We start from the raw sequence: 23,100 nt of genomic DNA, 5'->3' as shown, positions 1-23,100 counted from the left end.
AACGGTACCAAAAAGGTGATGCAAAAAGTGATTCTAATATTTTTTGCCAAGAAATCTTTAAAAATTTCTCAAGCACTCAAATATAAAACTGGTGAACAATGATGAATGGGGGGAAAAAAACTTTAATCGCATTCTTACGGCGATAAGCAATACGGCAGACTTTCAGTGTGTGAAAACTGAAGGCTAGCAGTGTAGCATACAGCAGCATCGAAGACACAGAAATTCACATGTAATAGGTGGATTCGGCTAAGACAGGTTACATCTCGATATTGCACCAACACCAGCTCAGGCAGTAGACTAGCTCCTTGTTAATACAGGAGCTAACTGGTATTCGATAATGCTATCTAATCAGCTCAAACAACATTGCTATAGTCAGCTGCTGATACAAATATAAATCTGTTAATTATATAAAACCATTTCTCAATACCTCATTGTTTGTTTGTGTATGTTTGTATACACCCACCCACCTGAAGACATTTCAAGCAGCACTAAAGATACCCAGCAGGTTATTAATAATATAAAATATCCATGATAAAACGTTCACGGCCACTTTGTGTTTAAGGCTGTTGTCATAAAACGTGTTGCTAATACCACAACTAGTTTTTATTTGGAGTCAGGGCAGGGGAGGGGTACTGGTTCAGTTAGACTCATCTCAACTGCACTGCGCACAAAGAAATTATTATATGGGCTCTTGTCACCTGCTGTTTGGGAGTAGAACACCATATTAGACTAAAACAGACAAAATTGTCTACAAGCATTAGTCATGGATACCGCTATTGAGGACTTCTGATAATCATGACCACAGAAAAATCAATATTGTTATGCCCAGGCAGAGATGAGCCCTTTTAAAACACTTCCTGTGCAGAGCTAAGGGAGAAACATTAAAACCTGTTTAGTTGTCCAAACCTGAGATTGAGAATATAAAGTGGCTAAAACATGTGCTTGTCACAACTGACCTCTACCTACACAATCGGTAGACTCATGGTGACCCCTATTTATGATCTATGGAATGGTGCTTTAGTGACATTCATACATGTTGTGCTAGACATCCTCTCATCTGCCTCCTACCCAGGGTAGTAGGTGTTGAGAGATGCACTCATGTAACCAGTTTCAGTAGTACTTTTGCAATTCTTCATCGGCGTGGTGGGTCATCCAAAACGCCATACACGAAGCCCTTCAGATGCTCCAAAGGAAAACTGCATTTTATACAAAACAAACTACATTAGGAGCTACAAGCACATCATGAAGGCGCTACCATCAGTTATGTTGGTACTGAACTTGGGGTGGTCATGATAAACAACATTACAGTGTTTGCTTGCTATAGGCACCTGGGTGGGAATAATCTCCAAGTCATTTAACATGCAAGCTATAAACATTTCAGAAGGAGGAATAGAGACTTAAAAATTATATATATAAAAACAAAACATTAAATATTCTTTCTTATAATTCCAGTGTTTAGAAATCTCACATAAAGTAGTCTGGCACATACGATACAAAACGGAAAAGAAAGCAAGCATGAGGCACAAAACGGCCCAGACTATGTTCTGAGCATGTGCAGCAGACGTGCAGAGTTTAGCCCAGCCTGGCCGCTACTCTAACAGTTCATTCAGAATCCAGCATTCTCCTCTTCTATCATCTTACGCCACTCTTGTTCCAGTGTTTCTGTGCAAACTCCTTCAACTTAATACACACACTTTCTCCACGTGAGAGTTTGTGGGGGGTTGATATAATGAAGTAATATCTTAGTAGTACATCTACAATGACAACCAAGCTGAGACTGAAGCAGACTGGCTGTTCAGAAGAGCAAAGATTGGCGACATGCTCAGGTTTCTTTTCAAGCATGTTTGTGTCCAGTGGAGGCAGAATAAATCTGACATAAGAATGAAGTGGCAGGTGCAGGGTTTTCCCTTTTAGTCTCCCTGGCATGGATCAGACTTCCAAAACGCACAGTCCACTTGTTTTGACAGCAGAAGGAAAAGTGACCAGATGAGGCGGTGGGTGTGGGGGGTCTGCAGATGGGTTACAGCGTCTCAGTGATTTTGGGGCTTTCTATAATTACATAGTTAAATTATGTAAATGTGGAGTGGATAATTTTACTCTGGAATGTTTGAGTTTCTGTCCATGTTTTGCATCCTGCACTGTGTGTTCTAGTCCCTGGTCCTAATGGACAGTCCCTCCTTTGCAAGAACAGCACAGGGCAACGAACACTGTCAATCCAAATCCCGACACAGAGTGACGACGATGCTCCCCGCCCCCCACACACGATGAGTGTCTGTGGCCAGACACTTCCCCTCCCTTATCAGCAGCGAGGAGAGCGCTCCATCAACCCTTATGACCTCTCCTCCTTCCAGCTCTGGTAGCTGCTACTGGAATCCAGTCCTGTTGGGCCGCTGGACCAAGTGGGTGACGTTCCAGGTTGTTTGACCATGTGCATGCTTACAAACTCCTCTGTTCAGAACATTTATCAAACCCAGCAGCTTTTAGTTGTTTGTTATTTATACAACATGATCAAGTCGCATTTGACCATTAAATAAATGAATGGACTTTACAACTTGCAGGATCTTCCAGGCTCTGTGGTTTAGGACAGCTCCCCCACACGCCAGTCCTGTCTGTGGGAGCCCGTTAGGAGGGGTGAGCTACATTGTGAGCCATCCAGTTTACTTTAGTTGTCCAGCTCTCTCGGAGAGCCTCATCAAACTTCTGACGAAACTGCTTTAAAGCGTCCTCATCTGTCTTACCCAGCGCAAGAGAGTCCTGAAACACACACACACACACACACACACACACACACACACACACACACACACACACCTTAAGCATGCATTAAACATTAGACATTGAGAACTGAGTCTTGACCTAAATGCTGTTGTAGCGAAATCTCTTTAGTACTAAAATCAGACCTTAATCCTTAGTCTGCTTTAAATCCAAACCTTAAAATCTGGGAAGCAACGCTAAACCTTGGGGAGGACCATTCGCTGAAACAACCTGCTTTACAAAGGCATGTTAAGCATTCGCATACACGATATAAGCGCTGGCGGAAAGACTGGTACCTTTAAGTACTGAATGTCCTTGACGGAGGTGAGCTCTGGTAGCCCAGCAGTGAGCATCAGAGCAAACAGCGTGATGAACAAATTTCCATTCTTCCTCAGAATCAGGTAAGCATCCTCACAGTTCTGTCTAAAACTACATATATAACACACAAACACAATAAGACACCTGAAATAATGTCTGCAAAACAGATTTGATGTGTGTCTAAGAATCAGAGTGAGTAACCTACAGAAAGTGTGTGTGTGTGTGTGTAACAGACAGAATAAGTGAGTGTACGCGTCTTGCCTGCCAAATTTCTCAGTGTTGCCAGTCTTGCCTTGCTGAATGACATGGATGAAGTCGTGTGTGAGGATGAACGGGACTCTCTCGCGCTTGATCCCAAACTTTGACTTGAAGTTCCCAAGGATATGACCGAAATCTATATGGAAAAGCTGACAGATAAAACATAAAACAAAACCAAGCACACACACACACACACACACACACACACACACACACACACACACACACACTTTCAATCATTACATTCAACATACAAAGACACTAAAAATATTCTGGTATTTGTATTTCTCATTAAAAGTAACGCCACTCAAAACATGGACCAAAAGTCTGTAAACCACCGAAAGACTACAAACATGTAAGCACAAGTAGGTTTCAAAAATGTTCCATCAGCTGCTGTGTGTCCTATAGGGGACGCCATCTGTACTACTGACCTGCCCTGTGCTGCGGACCATGATGTTGTCGCTATGGCGATCACCAATGCCCAAAACATAGGTGGCAACACAATAACCAGCACAAGACAGTGTGAACTCCTCAATGGCTTTCTCCAGAGCATCACTATTACAACAAACAACCAGAGATTTCACTTTTTACACAATAAAAATTAATGCAAAACGCGCGCGCGCGCACACACACACACACACACACACACACACACACACACACACACACACACACACACACACACACACACACACACACACACACACGTTTTCTAGTCTCTAATAAAGTCTCTATATATCCTCATGTGAGAGGTGGCTGTTCAGAACACCATCACGCTAAAACAATGGCTGGAGTGGAAATGGAAAGTTTTGGGTTTTTGTTGTTTTGTTTGTAAAGTACATATTTTGTTTACATGCTTAGTGGCTCAGGAAAGAGGACAAACAGTCGTGATGGATGACGTCTTTGGGTCTTAAACGAAGGCAGAGTGGAGCAGAAGGGGGTTTTACACCCACACACACCCCCACCCACCCACACACATGCACGCAGACACACCCAGGGTTCTTGTCCTTGAGCCAGTTGAGCAGGGCGTCTTTGTTGAAGGCTGCAGCAGCTGCCATGTTGCTGCTGTTTTTCTGTATGTTGGCAATAGTTTCAGAGTATGACACCACCTCTATGAGGCCTGTACGATCTCCTGTTGCCAGGCAACCATAAGGCACAATTCTGTAATTGAAACAAGATAGTGAGTGTCACATTTCAATGAAGAACAGATGTATGAAGGTGTGAAAACAGAGCTTGACTGTACCGTAGGTCCAGGTTCGCCTCCTTCCACAGAATATCCATCAGCCTGAGAATCTGAAGGGTCAGCATGTCCTGCCTTAGATCTGACAGAGGGAAAACATTCATTACTGAAGCATGCCTGTGTCTCACCGTCCCACGTGCACGGATGTCCCTCATCTCACGGCTTCTTACCATCTCCGTTTTTGAAGATGATTCCCATCGTGTCTCCCACCAGCAGCTTGTTATTGTAAACAATCCACAGGGGCTTCATTTTAGAGTCCATGTACCTACACCTCTCCACACTAAGAGAGAGACAGAGACCAAGAGAGATAGGGAATGAATTAGGACTTTGTGATTTTTGTCCTCAAGCTGGTTAACCTCTCCTTCATGACTTGTATGTTTATTCTTACTTGACCCCAGCAAGCAGGACCTGGGGGTCCAGGGGCGAGTGCAAGTCGGACAGGGTCTCGATGAAGCCGGTCTGTCTAAGGCACTTCATCATGGCATCCTTCAGTTGGGCCTCCTTCATCTTCTTTGTCTTTATTGTGCCGAGCTTTATGAGTTCGTTCACGGCCTTCAGCTTGCTCAGAGCTTCCACCTGTAGTCGACCCGAGTTTAGAACCAACTTTCTGTACAGGGATCGGTCACACACGCTGAAACCAGTCAGGTTTTAGGTCAGACTGTTACTACTGACGGCCACATCTCCAGGGATGCGGTAAATTCTGTACCTGTTTCTTAAGCACTTCAATGTGAGGAACACTGCATCTGCAGTACGCCTCCAGAATCAGAGCAAACTGTACACACACTGCTGGCATGTGCATCTCGGACCTGGCAGCAAGCAAACACATACACACACACACACACACACACACACACACACACACACACACACACACACACACACACACACACACACACACACACACACACACACACACACACACACACACACACACACACACACACAACACACACACACACTAAGGAGCTGCATCACAATGAACACGAACTTGCATGAACTTGCAAAACAGACTTACCTAAGATGCCAGAACAGGAAATGTCCAATCTTGCGGTTTGCCTGAGCACGGCGCAGTAGGAAGCGTGTGAGTGCACAGTCGTAGTATGGCTCGTACCGCAACACCTGCACCAGCTGCAGCAGATACTGCGACAACTCCTCATCACTGTCACACAGGAGAGACGGGCTGAGAGACACGGCCACGTTAGCGACACGGGCCGAGAGACATGGCTGCGTTAGCGACACGGGCCGAGAGACACGGCCATGTTGGCATCATATTTACATTATGCCACCACTAGGAGGTAAAGGAGTTCTTGCATAATGAAACTGACGCACAGAAAATCTCATTTCGTGCTGCAGTCCAGGGCCTAATGTGTCCAATTTCCATTCAGGGACGCTCCGACTGTGAAAGGGCAAGTGGCCATTCAGTGTCCATGAAGGCTGGGAGCATGTGCGTGGAGAACATCTCACCTCATGTCCTGCAGACAGTTCACGGCGTACTCTCTGACGTACTGATCTGGGTAGTTAAAATCCAGCAGCTCTAAAGCATCTCGAGGACTCAGTTTGGGCCAAATCTGCAACAGAGCCTGCAACTAAAACACCACAAACATGGAATGAGTACAGGGAAAGAATGCGAGTGAGTGTGTATGTGGTGTGTGACCGTACAACACCTGAGCCATATCTTCATGTTTACTCCATTTGACAGACAGCAGAAGTTTAGGCAGAGATTGGGGAAAGTTCTCTCTGCAGTCATAACGGAGGGTCCAGATCAGGTCCTTCTCGTTTTCACATAGCTGGGACAGCGGATCCCTTTCCATGATCTCCTTCAGTTCTACGTAGAACTTTTTTCCCCCTCGTCCCTGCGCGTGCGCACACACACACACACACACACACACACACACACACACGTGCACGCAGTGAGGTAACACGTGACAAATTGCAATGGTGTACCATGGTCACCACCTAGACAACTAGCCTACACCAGAAGTTACAATGACAGCACACACTATTCATACAAATACAACAGCACAAACACAAATACACTACCTTCACTTTCATCTTGTTAGGTATCTGTTTGACATCTATATTTTGTTTAAGAGTCCTTTATACATTTCCTAACATTTTGGTAAAGTTGCCAACAATAAATAGTTACTTGTCACCTGTACAATAGCTGTGTGTGTGTGTGTGTGTGTGTGTGTGTGTGTGTGTGTGTGTCTACACTTACCATTGACAATGTATCACTGGCTCCAGCAATCTCTGCAGCCTTTTCTAGGATCTACAGGACAGAGAAGGCACATCATCCTAAATCACAACCTTGCACCTCCTGCCCTCCTATGCATCGCATCACTTGTAACATTGGGTATTCTATCTTGTCATGAGTATTGTTCATTTGTGATGGTGTATTCCATGCTGTGCTGAATGTCGTGTTGCATACCGTCATAATTGAGCGTACATACTTTGTCAAATGGTGGAAATACAACCGGTTGTGGCGAGTACTCAGGGAAGCGGACATGGAGTGCTGTGGCGTTCTCCCTGTACGGATTTGTCTGGATTGTCCCGATCGGGTTCAACATCTCCTCCAGCTCATCTGACACACACACACACACACACACACCTCTTCTGGATGTGCTCCCTGTACATAATTATACTACAACCCAGTGCTAGGCAAATTCAATTCATTCAATCTTACTCATTCAACCAACTGTTCATTAGGCTCTTAAATGTCCACATTTACGAACATGTTTTAAAACACGTACGCTTGCCAGAGGAAGTGACTGTGGACATTTTCTCACCAGGAAAAGAGGACCAGGTATGTAAGGTGATGTCACCAGTCTTCATCTGTCCTCTGTAGTCAAACACCATCGTGTTTACCCACGCTATTGGGTACAACTAGATACAAGCAGGCACCAAGACAGAGAACAATTGTGTTTTTAGGTTTTGCAGACATTTTGGCAATTTATAACTACAGCCATGAAGAATTGTTTGAATTTTTCAGGTGAACGACTCCTGAATGATTCCCAACATTCAACAACCACCACAGACTGCTTTAAACAGACAGCTCATTCTAGAACAAACTATTTAAACAGTGTGAAGCCCAGAGCAGCATCAGGGTCCGAGAGAGAGACACACACACAGATGCACAGAAACTATCTGCTCAAACGATCTGACTGATATGACAACGTATACAGTTATTCGTGGCCATTCACTAGATCGTATTTTAGTGCGACAAGTAGAAGTTTACACAATTTCAAATGCACTTTCCACGCAAGTGCATGTGGTGAGTGCCTCCTTTCCTCTCACCAGTTTCCCTGACTTGCGGATAGTCTGATGTTTGTTCATTTGCACGCTCTTGGTAGATTTCTGCTTTTTGACTTTGTCCATCACAGCGTAGATGGCGAAACAGAGACGAGACATGCGAGGGATGTCACAGATGGAGAGGTCGAACTCCAGCGCCTTGTTCCAGACGTGCTCGGAGCGGCCACTGCTCTCGCTGCTAACTGCGACCTTACCCAGTAGCTCTGTGCCATGGAACAGACCAGCACGCACCTGCACCTGCACACACACACACACACGACCAGGAGCTACAGGAACAGCCTCGGTTCACCTTCAAATAAGTGTCATTCAAAATAACCCACACAAATATATTCAACTGAGACCTGATACAAGATCTGACATAAAATCTAACCATCTGTGCTGATCTTAAGCTAAGCTAGTCATTTATAACTGAAAACTACTTGATAGTTTTTGATATTAGTTTTTGTATTTTTATAAAGATGATAGTCAAACAAGATTGCAGTAGGGCGCAACTTTTATATTTTCTTTTTTTCTGATAATAGCAAATTGGGTTTAGAGGAGGCCTGGAAGAGACGGAGCTTCAGGAGGGTGTGGCTTAAAGGGGTGTGGGGGAGGTTTTACCTTTGCTGTTTCCTCTGCGTTGACCTTAATGCCCTTGACCAAAGTGATTTTGAACTGAGAGTGAACCTCCCAAACACATGTATGCACCTGCTACCAAGAGAGAAACAGGAAAAAATGAGCAAGTGGTTACTGAAATATACATTTCACAATACAACCATACTTCCACATAACCTAGGTTATAACTTAGTGGTGAAATATAGGGTACATTTAACACAGCCATCCACTACAAGTCTGTTTTCTATTACAATATAAAGAATTCTCAGAGTACTCACAGGCACACAAGCATGGTTGGACTATCCAGGGTAAATTCTGCACCTTAAATTCAGTGTTTCTTTGGTGAATAAATTCAGTGCATCAGAAAATACACTTACTGTTAATCCTCTCTTTTTAGGGGGAAGGGGGAGAGGAAGATTGGACGCCTTCCATGCGAGCACACCACCAATGGTGCAGATCTCGCGCTCAAACATGGCTTTCACGACACTGCAGTGTACTAGTGTGAGGTGGGGGACCTCCTGGGCCAGCAAACATGATCTGATGTACTACACACACAAACACACACACCATCATAATCCCAGTTGTTCTGTGGGCCTGGGGACATCTTCATGGTGGTGGTGGTTACAGGACGGTTAGCATTAATGGATTTTTAAGCATTTGTTGATATAAAAATATCCTGTTATGGTCATAATCCTGATTTTGCTGTGTATTCATTATCCCAGATCTGTAAGGGCCAGGAACTTGGGTTGATTAATTTGTATCATGAATTACAAGTAGTCCTTTTTAGGATACTGCAGCATTTTATGACCAGCTGTGTTACAACAACTGTTGTGTAATTCAGCTTTCCTTTAGGTTTTACTTACTTAAACCAAAATGTCAAGTTATACTCTACTAAGTGTAGTTTCTAAAGGTGGAGTAGTTCTACTTTGAGTCTTACTCTGTAGTGATGAAGCGGGTGATCCCCAAACAAGAACTCTAGCTTGGCACTGACTCTCAGCACATAGTCACCAAGGCAACCTTCATCTTCCTCTGAGCCATGAGTGGTTAGCCATTTCCTGAGGGCCTGCTCCATTAGTTCGGCTACAGTGCAGCTGAGAGGAACTTTAAGACTTGCAGTGTCCTGGGTGGGTGGACGACGAAAGGGTCAGCAGGCACAGCATGGATCATGTCCCCTTGTTGGTGGACCTTTGATAAAAATTTACGGTGCACGTCGGTCTGTACCTGGACTCGCTGTAGTGCATGATGATTTTGACCTCGCCCTCACTCCCATCACAATAGCCGTTGACTGGCCCCGCCTCTATCTGGGGAGAGAAGCAGCTCTGAAGCCACTCCCCCCATGACATCATGTGCACACACTGCATGTTCTCCTCGCTGATGCGCTGCATTTTGGATCGAAAATCTTTTACTTCCTGGTCCTGCAGTGCATCCAGCTCATGGAGCCCTGTGAGTACAAGATGAGACGTGACTCCTTCCAGTCCACTTGACATTACCATCCAAATCACAGCTCTACCGTGACCTGTCACTGATCTGACTGACAGCAGGGTTGGCCTCAGTAAGGAGGCCAGGCCAGCTGCACAGGTTCAGGAGGTGCACGGAGGTTACAGTGCGAGCGCAGAGGGGATAGCAGCAGCAGGAATTTCTCCATTCCTCTCCATTCACAGCTTTCTGTGATCAATCCATTCCTCTGCCACTTTGGGGTTTTTATTTCCCACTACCCACTCGCTCTCAGCTCACAACACACCTGGTCCACAGACAACTCTGGAATTACTGGGAGTTAACTGAGCAGTTCATTTGTGGATTGTCCACGTTAAAATGTCTGTGGCCACTGTATCAGGCCTGAGTCCTTGGAGCAGGGTTAATCCTCACCCCAGGTAAAGGGTGGGTAGAGCAACAGTACCAGAGTTGTGATTTGAACACCTCCGGTCTGTGGCGCAGGGTAACCATCAGCTACTGCACATTTAATGAAAGGATAAGAGCTGCTGTGGCCTTGCGGCTAGACAACATGATGACATTTAAAAGCATTAAAAATGCATTTGATTTACCAGGAATCATTAGGTAGACTGGAGTGTGTCATTCAAAACCCTGAGCTCTGACAACAATAATCAAAAAGCACACATCTTGATTTTTTAGATAAATATAAACCAGAGTCATTTTAATAATGGCAATAAAGATCAGTGCTTTGGCATCTCCAGCGTGACATCTGCTATGCCATGTGGTACAGACCAAACTGGCAACATGTGTAGGTTCAGCAGTGAAAATTCTACAAGCTCATTTAACACTTGGCACATGCATCACCTTTTCCAATGAGCACACCAATCTTGGAGTCGAGCAGGCGCTCGGCGCGGCCGCAGTTCCGGGCGATGAGTCTGAGGACGGGCAGGAATGGGCGGACGTCGCACAGCCGTCTGCTCTCATCCTCCAGCTCCTCGTGCACCGCCGCCTGGTTCACGCACTCGAAGATGTGGCTGTCCATCTCCCCCAGCAGAGTGAAGAGGGGGTAGCCCTGGGCCTGCTTCCACAGCATCTAGAGGACACGGACAGGACGTTCAGCGTGTCGGGAGATGCCCAGCACGTTAAAGGTCTTTTTCTCCTGTCCTAAAAAGCTGCTGACTGACCCAGACAGCAAAGTCGAAAGAGTAAAAAGACTTTCAAGATTGAGTAAGTCTTCTCAAAAGTGAGAAGTAGCTTGCAACGGCCTGTAAAAGAATGGCCATAACTCGATCAGCTCTGAGATATGAGCATCAGGCAGCTCCAGATCAAGGCTTAAACCTGCAGTACCACTTCAACTGTGCAATTTTATCAAAATAGTGACATACCGATATTTTATTTTATTGTCTTAGGGTATTACTGGAAATTCAGTTCCAATGGGGTTGCCCTTACTATAGGACCTCTGAGTTTGACAAAATACAATTTCTGGAAATGTTTTTTTTTAACCACCTCACTGTGTAATCACAAATTACAACATCCCTCTAAATAAAACTAATGCAAAACGTTTAATGCCAAATTAAACCCCATGATTAAAATCATATAGGTCTTGTATAAGGGTGCAAGTTTAGTAAAAGAAGCTTCTGTTTACTGTGAAAAATAAGCACACGTCACTGTATATGGATGGAAAAAAAAAAATTAGACATGTCAACATGCTTACATGTTAAATTTGAACTAAGAAAATCACGTTTTTACATAATGTTTTACTCTTCCATACAAAAAAAGTAATTTCTTTTAAGTTTTCCTTCCCTGACCTGCTTCCAATACCTAGTCCCGCCCACCTGTTTGATGCATTGGAGGGAGCTCTGTCGGGAAACATCCATCTTAATGTAGACTCCAGTAGGTAACAGGAAGTCCACAGTCACCTGGTCATCTCCATCCAGCCCGGGCTCCACCCACAAATCCAGAAGATCCGTCATGGCGGGAGGCATGGCAGAGAGCACACCACAGCCAAACCATGGGACCCTAAACATACCAGAGCCCTGGGACCCCAAAATGCAACAATCATTACATACACAAACTAACAAACCCAGTTTGAAAATCACATCAGTGACAAGACCTGACCGAGTTGATCTCAGGTAGTTAAAAATCAGCTATCGCTGCTACAGTTACACACACTAAGGACAGACGAGACAGCTGCTGGCATTCAGAACATGTAGTTACTGGTTTTTTTTTAAATTTTATAAATCTAGCTTTCTTTGATTCTAGCAATTAAATTAATGACTAAAATAGTTTATAATGTCATTGCCTGTAATTAATGCAGTATTTTTTTCCTGTTTCATTTGAAATGTTCTTATTTTTTCCACTGTATTTATGAGTCATTATCTCTAATTTAGATGGCTGAGTGGATCTCTCCCCAGCTACACTGCAGGGCCGTGGGTCCAGACATCAGAGCCACATGGTGCCCAGCGCAGTTACTCCTCTGACTCCTGCATCACACCAGTCAGCAAACTCACCTTCCTGCTCTGATGATTATGAACCACCAATTATCTCACACAGATGTTCACACCTCCTTGACTCACCTGGACACTGCCGTGTCCCTGTCCTCTCACGCACACACACACACACACACTCAGACACACACACACTCAGACACACACACCTGCTATAGAGAGGGGTTGTCGGCCAGCCAGCTGCATGGGGGAGAAGGAGGGGCAGGCAAGGAATGCCACATCTGAAAGTGACAGGACAGTTAGAGCAGCTCTGCACGCAGATAATATCCGTCTGCCATGTACGTCACACAGATGATTAAAACCATGAATGTTCTTTAGTAAACAGTTTCAACAAACATGTCTTTGTTTTGGGGGACATGGTGCACATATAATCTTCTATTAAAAAATGAAATGAATTAAAAACAAAGAATAACAAAAAACCCCAAAAGGAAATACTCATTAAAATGGGAAGACATGGTGGAAAGTCATTTTATGAATTCATAACTTTAGAAAACTGAAATCTCTCAACTATATTTCAGGACTCTGGAGAAGCTCTTTTGGCAGAAATTGCTCTGTCCAGTCAGAGACTTGCCCAGGTACAACTCCACAGGCTCTGCACACCTGGACTTGGACAGTTTCTCCTCTTCCTCTCAAGATCACTGAACTGCCTGCTTCAGGGCTCTCTGTGCTACAGTACAGGGCTCATCATTTTCTCAGTTCAGTGCTCAGGGACCCACCCTGTGATTCCCAGGAATTGGCTGATCTCACAAGAACAGGCTGCGTTTCCACTGGTTTGAGAGCTGAACGATTATAGATCTGGATGTGGGCAGTCCCTGCCCTGGAAACAAGCCAAAAGATGGCATAAAAACATGGATCATATTTTGTTTACAAATTTTAGTTCTTACTTTGAGCAAATACCTGACAATAGAGAAGTACTGCAACAGACATTAATTAAGTCCAAGACGATCACAGCTTTGGTTGTTTATTTTCTGTATGTTCTAGCTCTTAAGAAACATCTAACATTTATCGGCAGAGGAAATGAAAAAACAAATGTCCCGAAAATGGCAACAACTTCACAATGACAGCAAGGCTGGAGGCAGGGGGCAAAACAGCACTGGTTCTGGCTAAGAAGAGTTTTTTTTGCAGTTGAAAAACACAGGACAGTCTGAGAGAGTGTCTCCGACATTGAATGAGTAGAAAAATACAAATCGGTGCTATATCACAGATCTGAAGGTCCATGAGCACACCCTGACCGTTGCCTCATCTTATGGGTCATGCACAAACACATGAAAAATAATCCTGATATAAATACACCACTAAATAGCATTGAGAACATCGTTACTGACTACAGGAGCCCACCCTCCGGACTGATGAGTGCAGATGAGTCTCTGGCGAACGAGCTGAATACATTCTTCGCTCGCTTCGAGGCTACATCTAGCAGCGCCAATGCTAACAGCGCCAATGCTAGCAGCGCTAGTGCAAATGGCACTATCGGCGCAGCCAATGGCGCATGCGCAGGGCCCACCATAGAACAGCGCGTTCTCATCATCACGGAGAGTGACGTGAGGAGAGTGTTTGAAAGGGTGAATACCAGGAACGTGACGGGACCAGACGGTATCTGCGGGAGGGTCCTCAAAGCCTGCGCAGATCAGCTAGCCCCGGTATTCACCGACATGTTCAATCTCTCCCTGACGCTCGGTATCATCCCGTCCAGCTTCAAGCGATCCACCATCGTCCCCGTCCCGAAGAAACCTCGACCCTCTGACCTCAATGACTACCGCCCTGTCGCCCTAACATCAGTCGTGATGAAGTGCTTTGAAAAGCTAGTCAGAGACTTCATCACATCTTCACTGCCAGCCTCCATGGACCCACTGCAGTTTGCAACCGCTCCACTGACGATGCAATTGCACATCTGCTCCACACTACGCTGACTCACTGGGACGAAGGGAGGGGAAATTATGCTAAAATGCTATTTGTCGACTACAGTTCAGCATTTAACACCATCATCCCCTCCCTACTCACTACTAAGTTGGGGGATCTAGGACTGCATACATCCCTGTGCGACTGGATCTCCAACTTCCTAACAGACAGACCACAATCAGTATGGGTGGGCAACTGCGCCTCATCCACCCTCACCCTCAGCACTGGAGCTCCTCAGGGTTGTGTCCTAAGCCCCCTGCTCTACTCACTGTACACCTACGACTGCACAGCCATTTCCAGCTCCACCATCATTGTCAAGTTTGCTGATGACACCGTTGTCATGGGTCTGATCTCGGACAACGACGAGAGGGCCTACCTGGAGGAGATTAAACACCTGGAAAACTGGTGCCAGGAAAACACTCTCCTCCTAAACGTCAGTAAGACAAAGGAGCTGATCGTGGATTGCAGCAAGAAGCAGGAGCGGCACTACCAACCTGTGAGGATCAGTGGAACCACGGTGGAGAGAGTAGATAGTTTCAGGTACCTTGGTGTTCAGATCTTGCAGGACCTGTTCTGGTCCCGCCATACCAACTCCCTGGCAAAGAAGGCTCGCCAGCGTCTTTACCACCTCAGACGCCTAAGAGACTTCAGACTGCCCTCCAAGGTACTGCGGAACTTCTACACCTGCACTATTGAGAGCATCCTCACGGGGAACATCACAGTCTGGTTTGGGAATAGGACCAAGCAGGACAGACAAGCACTCCAAAGGGTAGTGTGTTCAGCAGAGCGCATCACTCACACGGAACTTCCTGACCTGCAGACCATCTACTACAAGCGGTGCCAGACCAAGGCCAGGAGGATTGTGAAGGACCCCAACCATCCCAACAATAGACTCTTCTCTCTGCTGAGGTCAGGGAGGCGCTTTTGCTCCCTGAAGGCCAAGACAGAGAGGCTGAAGAGGAGCTTCTTCCCACAGGCCATTCGGGCCCTGAATCAGGGAAACTGAAACTGTGGGGACCACCACCACCATGTAACACAACTGTATATATAAATATTTATATTCGATTACCTTGTTACACAACAACTGTAGATATGTTATTATACGAAATGGATCTTTATATTCTGTAGATTGTGTACATATATGCACAACCATATACATTGTACATTGTGTATATAATCATAATATACATATATTGTACATACATAGAATATATATACACATAGAATATATATATAGATATATACACATAGAATATATATATAGATATATACACATAGAATATATATATAGATATATACACAGAATATATATAGATATATACACATAGAATATATATAGATATATACACATAGAATATATATAGATATATATACACACACACACACACACACACACACACACACACACACACACACACACACACACATATATATATATATATTTCACATATATAGAATATCTATAATTTCTCTATGCACCCGTTTTCTTTTCCTCAGTTTGGACAGAGCACTCTCCACCATTTCACTGCGAGTTATACTGTGTATGACTATGTATGTGACGAATAAACCAAACTTGAACTTGAACTACTGTAATATTAGGACAGTGTTAGTGTTCATATGTAATGATCAACCTTAAATCCTGAAATGCAACACTAGTTTAGTTGCTCGTGTGCAACAGCACCTGGAATCATATGGCATATGTCTACAGCAGAGGGCGCTCTGCAGCTAGGGGCTAGGGCGCTCTGCAGCCAACCACTGAAACCAGGATGAGTGAAGACTTCCGCTTTACACAGAGCGGAGTCCCCTCCTCCCTCTACATCTCAGACATACCCTGGGTCTGCATGATGCTTCATTTCTAACCGTTACCGCAATATAGTGACCTTTGCAGTACCGACATTGAAGAAGGCTGCAGTATGCAGATGAGCTTGCTGACCAATCACAGAGTATTTGTGCGGTGAGCATTCTGACCAATCATTGTCTGGAGTGGGAGGGGATTCTAGTAAACAATACAGGGTTGTCAACAGACCCGTCTTCATCATCGTCCATCCTTCACCTGCATAACTTTTCCTGCCAAATTCCTCTGCAGGCTTAGGCATGTTCACAGGAAAGCTGAGATTCCATGAACTGCATGTGCGCACATGCGTGCACGCACACGGATATGCACACACACTCTTCCTGATTTGTCTGTGTCTTAATTTAAAGGCTTGTAGGGTATAAACACCTCAGCCTATAAATCAAGCATGCACAGCCAACAGAGCACACCAGCCTGAGACAGAATGTACACAGTGCACAGTAAATCAAGTCAGATTTTTACATTACATTTTTATCAGAGTTGTTTAAAAATCAAACAAACATTCACTTGTATACGATGCAGTCTGATAACAACTCAATCTGATCCATTCACAGGTCCAGATATAGCATCTGCTTCTGATCATCCAGCCAATTCTACTGAGGTTCTTGCATTCTTTACAGCAAACTGATCCTGTACTTGAACCTACAGCCAGCTGAGAGGTCACAAAGGTGGATTCATCACTGTAGCGCCGAGCTGTGGTGGAGTTAGTGCGGTAACTGCAGGACGCTTAAATGGATTGTGGGGATGTGCCTGTTATGACCTTCCTCTAAGAACAGAGCACCTCTCTAAAATGGACACCCTGGCATTAAAAAACTACAGACAAATAAGGAGCATCAGCTTGACCACTGAAAATGAGACTTCAAATGAAAACCCACTTCTTCACTGAGTCAATCACACACACACACACACACACACACACACACACACACACACACTTTGTAGTCTGTAAGTCACTCTGGACAAGGGCATTTGCTAAGTGCTGCAAAAATAAACAAACAAACAAAAAATTAAACCCACAATGCCCCCCCCCCCAAAAAAAACACACCCCACACACACCTCCAAACATGTGACTATGTTCAAAATTTAATTGACATACGAATGTGAAGTACAAGTAGGAATACTGTACAGGGTCCCCACTGTAACACCCACCAAAATTCTGTGAGCTAAAACCTACTGCAAGCCCTTTAGAATGAGTTGTATTTATGCCTGAATGATCGCTAGATGTGATCTAATGACCATTCAGCCATAAATACACAAATAAATGTGATTAAATGATGGTTTAAATAGCCCCCCCCCCCCCCCAAAAAAAAAGTTTTATAATGGTTTTATCTTTGCTAAAGAAATGGTCCCAAAATTTTGCATCAAGAGTGTAAAAAGTCAGAGCTGTAAAAGCAGGTTACTGGAGTGTAAATGGTAAAGGCAACTATAAACAGCACTGATGGTCACAGGACAAAGCTTGGGGGTCCGTGGGAAGCTTTATCCTCACTTAAAAACCAGGGGTGTTTTCCATTTAATGAATAGATATTTGGCCAAAAAGACCAAACAACAACAAGAACAATCACCACCACCCAACAGGGTGGGACATGTCAAGTGGTGAGCTAATATTTAACACTAGCTAGTCACAAGCACCATTATGTGATTAATCTAAATAGCGAGCTAATATTAGCATTAGACCCATGCTTAAAGGCTCCTCTATAAACGGTTCTCTCTGAAAGCCAGTTCTGGCACTGCCTCCCCTATATTTAAACACACTGGGTGTATGCATCAGAACTATTATTTGGAGGAAAAATAGCATTTTGCACAAATGCTCACAGTCCTCTCACATGACTAGGAGAATTGGTCTATTCATAGCCCTTGTCACCACTCTGACCTCCCCTCTGGCTCCATTTGTGTGTCTGTGTGCGCACATGTGCTTGTGTGTGTGTGTGTGTGTGTGTGTGTGTGTGTAGGCTTTCCACATTGTTTGTATCCCCTGACTGATGATATCATTATGCCGCCACCACCACAGTCACCCTGAACCAGTGTCACATGCAGCTGTGCATTGTGCGCACACGCGCGCGCGCACACACACAGACGCACACGCACGTCATCTTAATAAAACTCCTCACTATGAGTCACAGGCTTGCTTTCTTAGTTATTTGACATGCTCAAAACATCCTCCAGTATCTGTTAGATTTGGATTAATCAAACATGGAGGTAAAACATTCTAAGAGTTACGTTCTCAGTGAGAGAAGAGTTATTTGTTCACAATCCTGTGCATCAGGACAAATTGAGGGAAAAAAACCCCATATGATCCAAATATAACCACTCCAATTTAACCAAAGTATACAAACATGGACTTAAAGAAAATAAATCAATTGTCTCATTTGTCTTCCATGGGCTCTGAAGCAGCTCAGCTCTTTAAAGAATCCTAGCAACAACCCAAACAGACTGCTCATCGAATCTCAGCTCCATCAGTGACCAACAACAATAATGTTAGATTTATATAGCGTCCTCCACATACCCAAGGTTACTTTACAATTTCAAAATATCAACAAAGTTCCACTGTTTGATAATGGGTGAAGCCTTAGTTTTGAACATTCAATAGCGTTCAGCTATGACGTGTTAAGACAAGCATTTGAAAGAACTACCATTAATATATAAAAGACTTAGTTAATCAGTTTCAAATGTTTACACATCATAGTCCTTTTCTAAAATGAAAATAAATTAAATAATCAATAATAGACAGAGAAAGACAGAGCGCCTGGCTGACCGGAAGAGAAAGAGGCAGGGCTAGTGACTAGTAAAGCATCAGAGAGTGTGGAGGAGTGAACGAGTGTAACTGGATCACAGAACGGGGGCCCTGAATGTGTGTCTCCCCAAAACAGAGGAACCCTGCTCTCACTCATCCAGACAAATGGATACAAGTTTAGAGAGGGAGAACAGAGATGAAAAACAGCAGCATTCCCTCAGCTCATCCTGGGAATGTCACAGACAGATGGGGGGGTACATGGATAACATGGAAGCAGGGGAGGTGCCAGGGCAGTATAAGCCCCTCCATGAAATGTACCACTGACAGATAGCACGGGTGACATAAGACAACCCAACCAATGTCTGGAAAAGCACAGAGGCACTGATCATGGCAGCAGAAGATGGAGCACTAAGCACTATTCTGACCAAAGCAGAGGACACCAGAGAAGCCCATCCAGCACCTAGCAGCAGGATGTAAGACGGACAGCGAACGCGAACATGGGGAGAGACAACCGAGTGTCAGGGGTCATATACAGGAACATATGAAAGATATACGAGAACCCCCCCTGGCCAAAGTCCAAATGGGAGAAACTGCAGTGGTGCAGAGAAAAAAAGACGAGAAGCTGTGGGACATGCAGATCCACACTGATAGACAAGTAATGGCAAACCAAGCAGACAGTTATGGTGAAGCAGATAAGAGCCAAGATGGAAAAATACCAGGGACTGGAAGAGGAAATAGAGAGTATGTAGAAGGTTCACACTAAGGTTGCCCCAGTGGTGATGGGGACACTTAGGGCTCCACCCCTATGATGGAGGAGTGGCTTCCACAAATCTCAATCCAGAAGTGCGCTTTCCCAGGGAGGAGGAAGAAGATGACGAAGATGAAGAACCAACCCAACCTGTTAAAATCTGTTATAATCACAGAGCCTGACTCACCAATACAGAACACATTTTGAGAACTTATGAAATAGGTTGGATGCCTAATCTAGACACCATCATCATCCACTATATTATTTAGTGCTCATTTGCACATGGCAGTTTCCTATAATTTAGGTTTTGCAGAGCAAATGCTGTGACTGCACACTCATATGCTTCCCTGGTTACATTTCTGACCATAGTACCTTTATAGACTGTATTGATTTAAAAATCTGTTCACTGAGTCAAGTGCTTTTAGAGAATATGGACACATCATGTATTTCTTTAAGAACATGTATCTTTTCTAAAGATCCATCAGGACCTGAAGTAATTTCCAAACCTCCTAGCACATAACTCTAAAGTGTTCATGGTTGATATCTTTACCAGTACCTGCAGACTCCCTCCTTACCCACACCCAGATACAAATACATGTAAAAAATCCCAGAAAAGAATGACATATCTAAAACTTACTTTGACTGATTCCTTTTTAAAGGAAAATAAACAAATATGCAAACAAAATCTTTATACCCATAATTGGATTCAGCCAAAACATCCTTTTCTGGACCATCCAAGGGCACTAACTACATAAAACATCTTTGCAACTTAAACCACAACAATTTTATTTTAAGATAAAACAAACAAACAAAAAGACAAATTTTCATTAAAATACCCCCCCCCCAAAAAAAACACATTTAGTTGAAGCTACAATAAAATTAGGCTTCATTTTTGTTTTGTTATTTTATGTGTTAATATAAAAATAGTAGGTATTTGGCTTATTTAGCTTATTAACTTGAAACACCTCTTAAATTATATCTAGGTAACCTTAAGCCTTTCATCCTAACCTGTAAACCTGAAGCTCTTATACTAGCCCACACTCTTCGGTTTCTTTTCCTGTAAGCTTTTAACATTTTCTTCAATATTACTGCTTTAATTAGTACGATTACTACTTAAGACTGCAGCAAAAGTAACTTAAACAAAATTGAAAAATACATGAAAATCCAGAGTTCAGACACTGTTTCAGCAACATCGAGTTCAACAGCACGCACATTCGAAGTGTTGTCCGTTACCCACAGCAGCCACAGCTGAAGCGCTGTCCGTTACCCACAGCAGCCACAGCTGAAGCGCTGTCCGTTACCCACAGCAGCCACAGCTGAAGCGCTGTCCGTTACCCACAGCAGGCACAGCTGAAGCGCTGTCCGTTACCCACAGCAGGCACAGCTGAAGCGCTGTCCGTTACCCACAGCAGGCACAGCTGAAGCGCTGTCCGTTACCCACAGCAGGCACAGCTGAAGCGCTGTCCGTTACCCACAGCAGGCACAGCTGAAGCGCTGTCCGTTACCCACAGCAGGCACAGCTGAAGCGCTGTCCGTTACCCACAGCAGGCACAGCTGAAGCGCTGTCCGTTACCCACAGCAGGCACAGCTGAAGCGCTGTCCGTTACCCACAGCAGGCACAGCTGAAGCGCTGTCCGTTACCCACAGCAGGCACAGCTGAAGCGCTGTCCGTTACCCACAGCAGGCACAGCTGAAGCGCTGTCCGTTACCCACAGCAGGCACAGCTAAAGCGCTGTCCGTTACCCACAGCAGTCACAGCTAAAGCGCTGTCCGTTACCCACAGCAGCCACAGCTAAAGTACTGTTTATTACAGCAGTCACAGCTAAAGTACTGTTCGTTTTAGGATGATATAAATAAGATGCCTCTTCAAATACAGCAACCAAAGAGACAAAAGGACAAACCTCGGTTTCTCAGAGAGATTCAGACCGTAACTTCCGATGGCTGAAGGATGTGCCTCTACCCAGAACACATTTTATTCGGGGTTACACGACAGTATGATAAAGCCTGATATGATCTAGTCTACAGTAGGAAGAGCTCGGGTGTGGGCTAGAAGAGGTAAGAAAACGGCTCCACGTATCACACTCCAAGTGCTCCAGTAAATGAACTTTACTTCATCCGGACGCCGATGAAAGTGTCGGCGTGTTGTCTTCCGGGCTGGAGCTTTTCCGTGGATGTACTCACTTAGCCAGGATACACACCAGAGTTCATTAAACTACCAAAACAGCTTCCCAAACTACCACTGAGTCATTTCAATCATGAGACCTCCTCAGTGCCGGCCAACCCAGAGCTGTCTAACACTGGCTGATGGGTGAGTGCAACAGGTGAAGTCCACCGTCAGCTAACGTTACAAATACAAACACTAAATAAACACAAAAATGATATTTGCATTTTACAACAAGCTCAGATATTCACCTAAAAACGGAAGAGCGAGCAGACTTATGCCAGTCAGCTAACCACTAGGTTACATCCTAGATGAAGTCAGACCAGAGTAATATTACTCTAGACAACAATGAGATGGTTATAAGTGAAATCTGAAACTTTGCCATTAGCTAGCTAACTAACCTAGCAATGTATGTTAGCTAACCCAACTAGCCACTAAACTACAGTAGACACCACTTCGCTGAACTATCATCAGATAATTAAAGTTACACATCGCTACTGAACACCCGGCAGGTCCTCGGTCGACGGTCACTGGAGCCAGTGGAGATGTGGAGTTTTAAAACCTAAAATGGCAACCGCATCCAACCGTCGCTAGCGGAATGCTACAAGCAGCCCGAATAAACAAACGGCGCGTAAAATAAACCGAAGACTGGGCAGATCTATTCCGAGGTTTCATTCGGTAGCCTGTAAAGTTAACCACATCTCCGAGAGTCTTACTCGCCTGAGGAAGCCAACACTCACCTTGTGGCGGCCGGACTGGTGTCGGAAGCGTCTACGCGGAAATAACGCGCGAGCTGCGCAAAAGTAACGCGCAGACTCCACGCGCGGAGGTGAGGCTCGTGTAGGCCAGCGAGCGTCCCGCTCACGTTTCAGTGCTGACCTTTCCCGCGCAGGTGTCGACGCCCCGCTGCGTTCTGTTGTATGGGTCAGATGAGTGGGAGCCGCCGATCCGCTTTTTCTTTTCGCTTTTGCACTGCGTCCCTCGCTTTTGCGCCTTCGAGGAAGTGCGTGGCCCTTTGGCCTTTCTGCAAAGAACCCCCGCGCGCACACACACACTATGCAGTGATTTCAACCGGAAACGCCCACGACGTGAAACAAGGGCCACGTCCCTCTTTGGCCTCCGGCAGCTCGAGGCGTGCCTCCATAAAGTCTGTGAACGCGACAAAAGCACGTGACGCTACTAATGCACGGACGTGTCGAATATTGTTCTTAAAGGTCGTTTATTAGAAAACGTTTCAGACGGGACCTATATAGATGACTCAGGTCAAATTATGCAACCTGTGAAAGCATTGTAGGCTG

General features: G+C 44.7%; 1 protein-coding gene across 1 annotated transcript; it reads right to left on the bottom strand.

The window, feature by feature from the left end:
• Positions 1 to 102: 102 nt before the first annotated feature.
• On the bottom strand, positions 103 to 21,982 carry pik3cb (phosphatidylinositol-4,5-bisphosphate 3-kinase, catalytic subunit beta). The gene is made up of 25 exons (XM_035528045.1): positions 21,543 to 21,982; positions 13,012 to 13,228; positions 12,561 to 12,632; positions 11,740 to 11,940; positions 10,769 to 10,997; positions 9,698 to 9,914; positions 9,411 to 9,597; positions 8,851 to 9,018; positions 8,480 to 8,569; positions 7,865 to 8,116; positions 7,357 to 7,453; positions 7,021 to 7,151; positions 6,789 to 6,839; positions 6,235 to 6,423; positions 6,035 to 6,156; positions 5,586 to 5,729; positions 5,277 to 5,376; positions 4,959 to 5,146; positions 4,741 to 4,850; positions 4,574 to 4,652; positions 4,324 to 4,491; positions 3,762 to 3,885; positions 3,334 to 3,479; positions 3,051 to 3,183; positions 103 to 2,754 (listed from the first exon to the last, which is right to left on the bottom strand). The coding sequence occupies exons 4-25, from the start codon at positions 11,929 to 11,931 to the stop codon at positions 2,623 to 2,625; spliced, it is 3,249 nt and encodes a 1,082-aa protein (XP_035383938.1). The 5' UTR covers positions 11,932 to 11,940; positions 12,561 to 12,632; positions 13,012 to 13,228; positions 21,543 to 21,982; the 3' UTR covers positions 103 to 2,622.
• Positions 21,983 to 23,100: the final 1,118 nt, after the last annotated feature.

This window comes from Electrophorus electricus, chromosome 7 (genome assembly GCF_013358815.1).
Source record: "Electrophorus electricus isolate fEleEle1 chromosome 7, fEleEle1.pri, whole genome shotgun sequence".
NCBI lineage: Eukaryota > Metazoa > Chordata > Actinopteri > Gymnotiformes > Gymnotidae > Electrophorus > Electrophorus electricus.
The sequence above is the reverse complement of the archived record's forward strand: the minus strand, read 5'-3'. Positions and strand labels throughout refer to the sequence as shown.

Excerpts from the sequence above, each read along its gene's own strand:
- pik3cb (XM_035528045.1), bottom strand. The coding sequence starts at position 11,931 with ATGTTTAGGGTCCCATGGTTTGGCTGTGGTGTGCTCTCTGCCATGCCT. Across the intron at positions 9,598-9,697 it reads ATCATGCACTACAGCGAGTC|CCAGGACACTGCAAGTCTTA; the intron begins CAGGTACAGACC and ends TCGTCCACCCAC. Across the intron at positions 5,147-5,276 it reads TTGAAGTGCTTAAGAAACAG|GTGGAAGCTCTGAGCAAGCT; the intron begins GTACAGAATTTA and ends GGTCGACTACAG.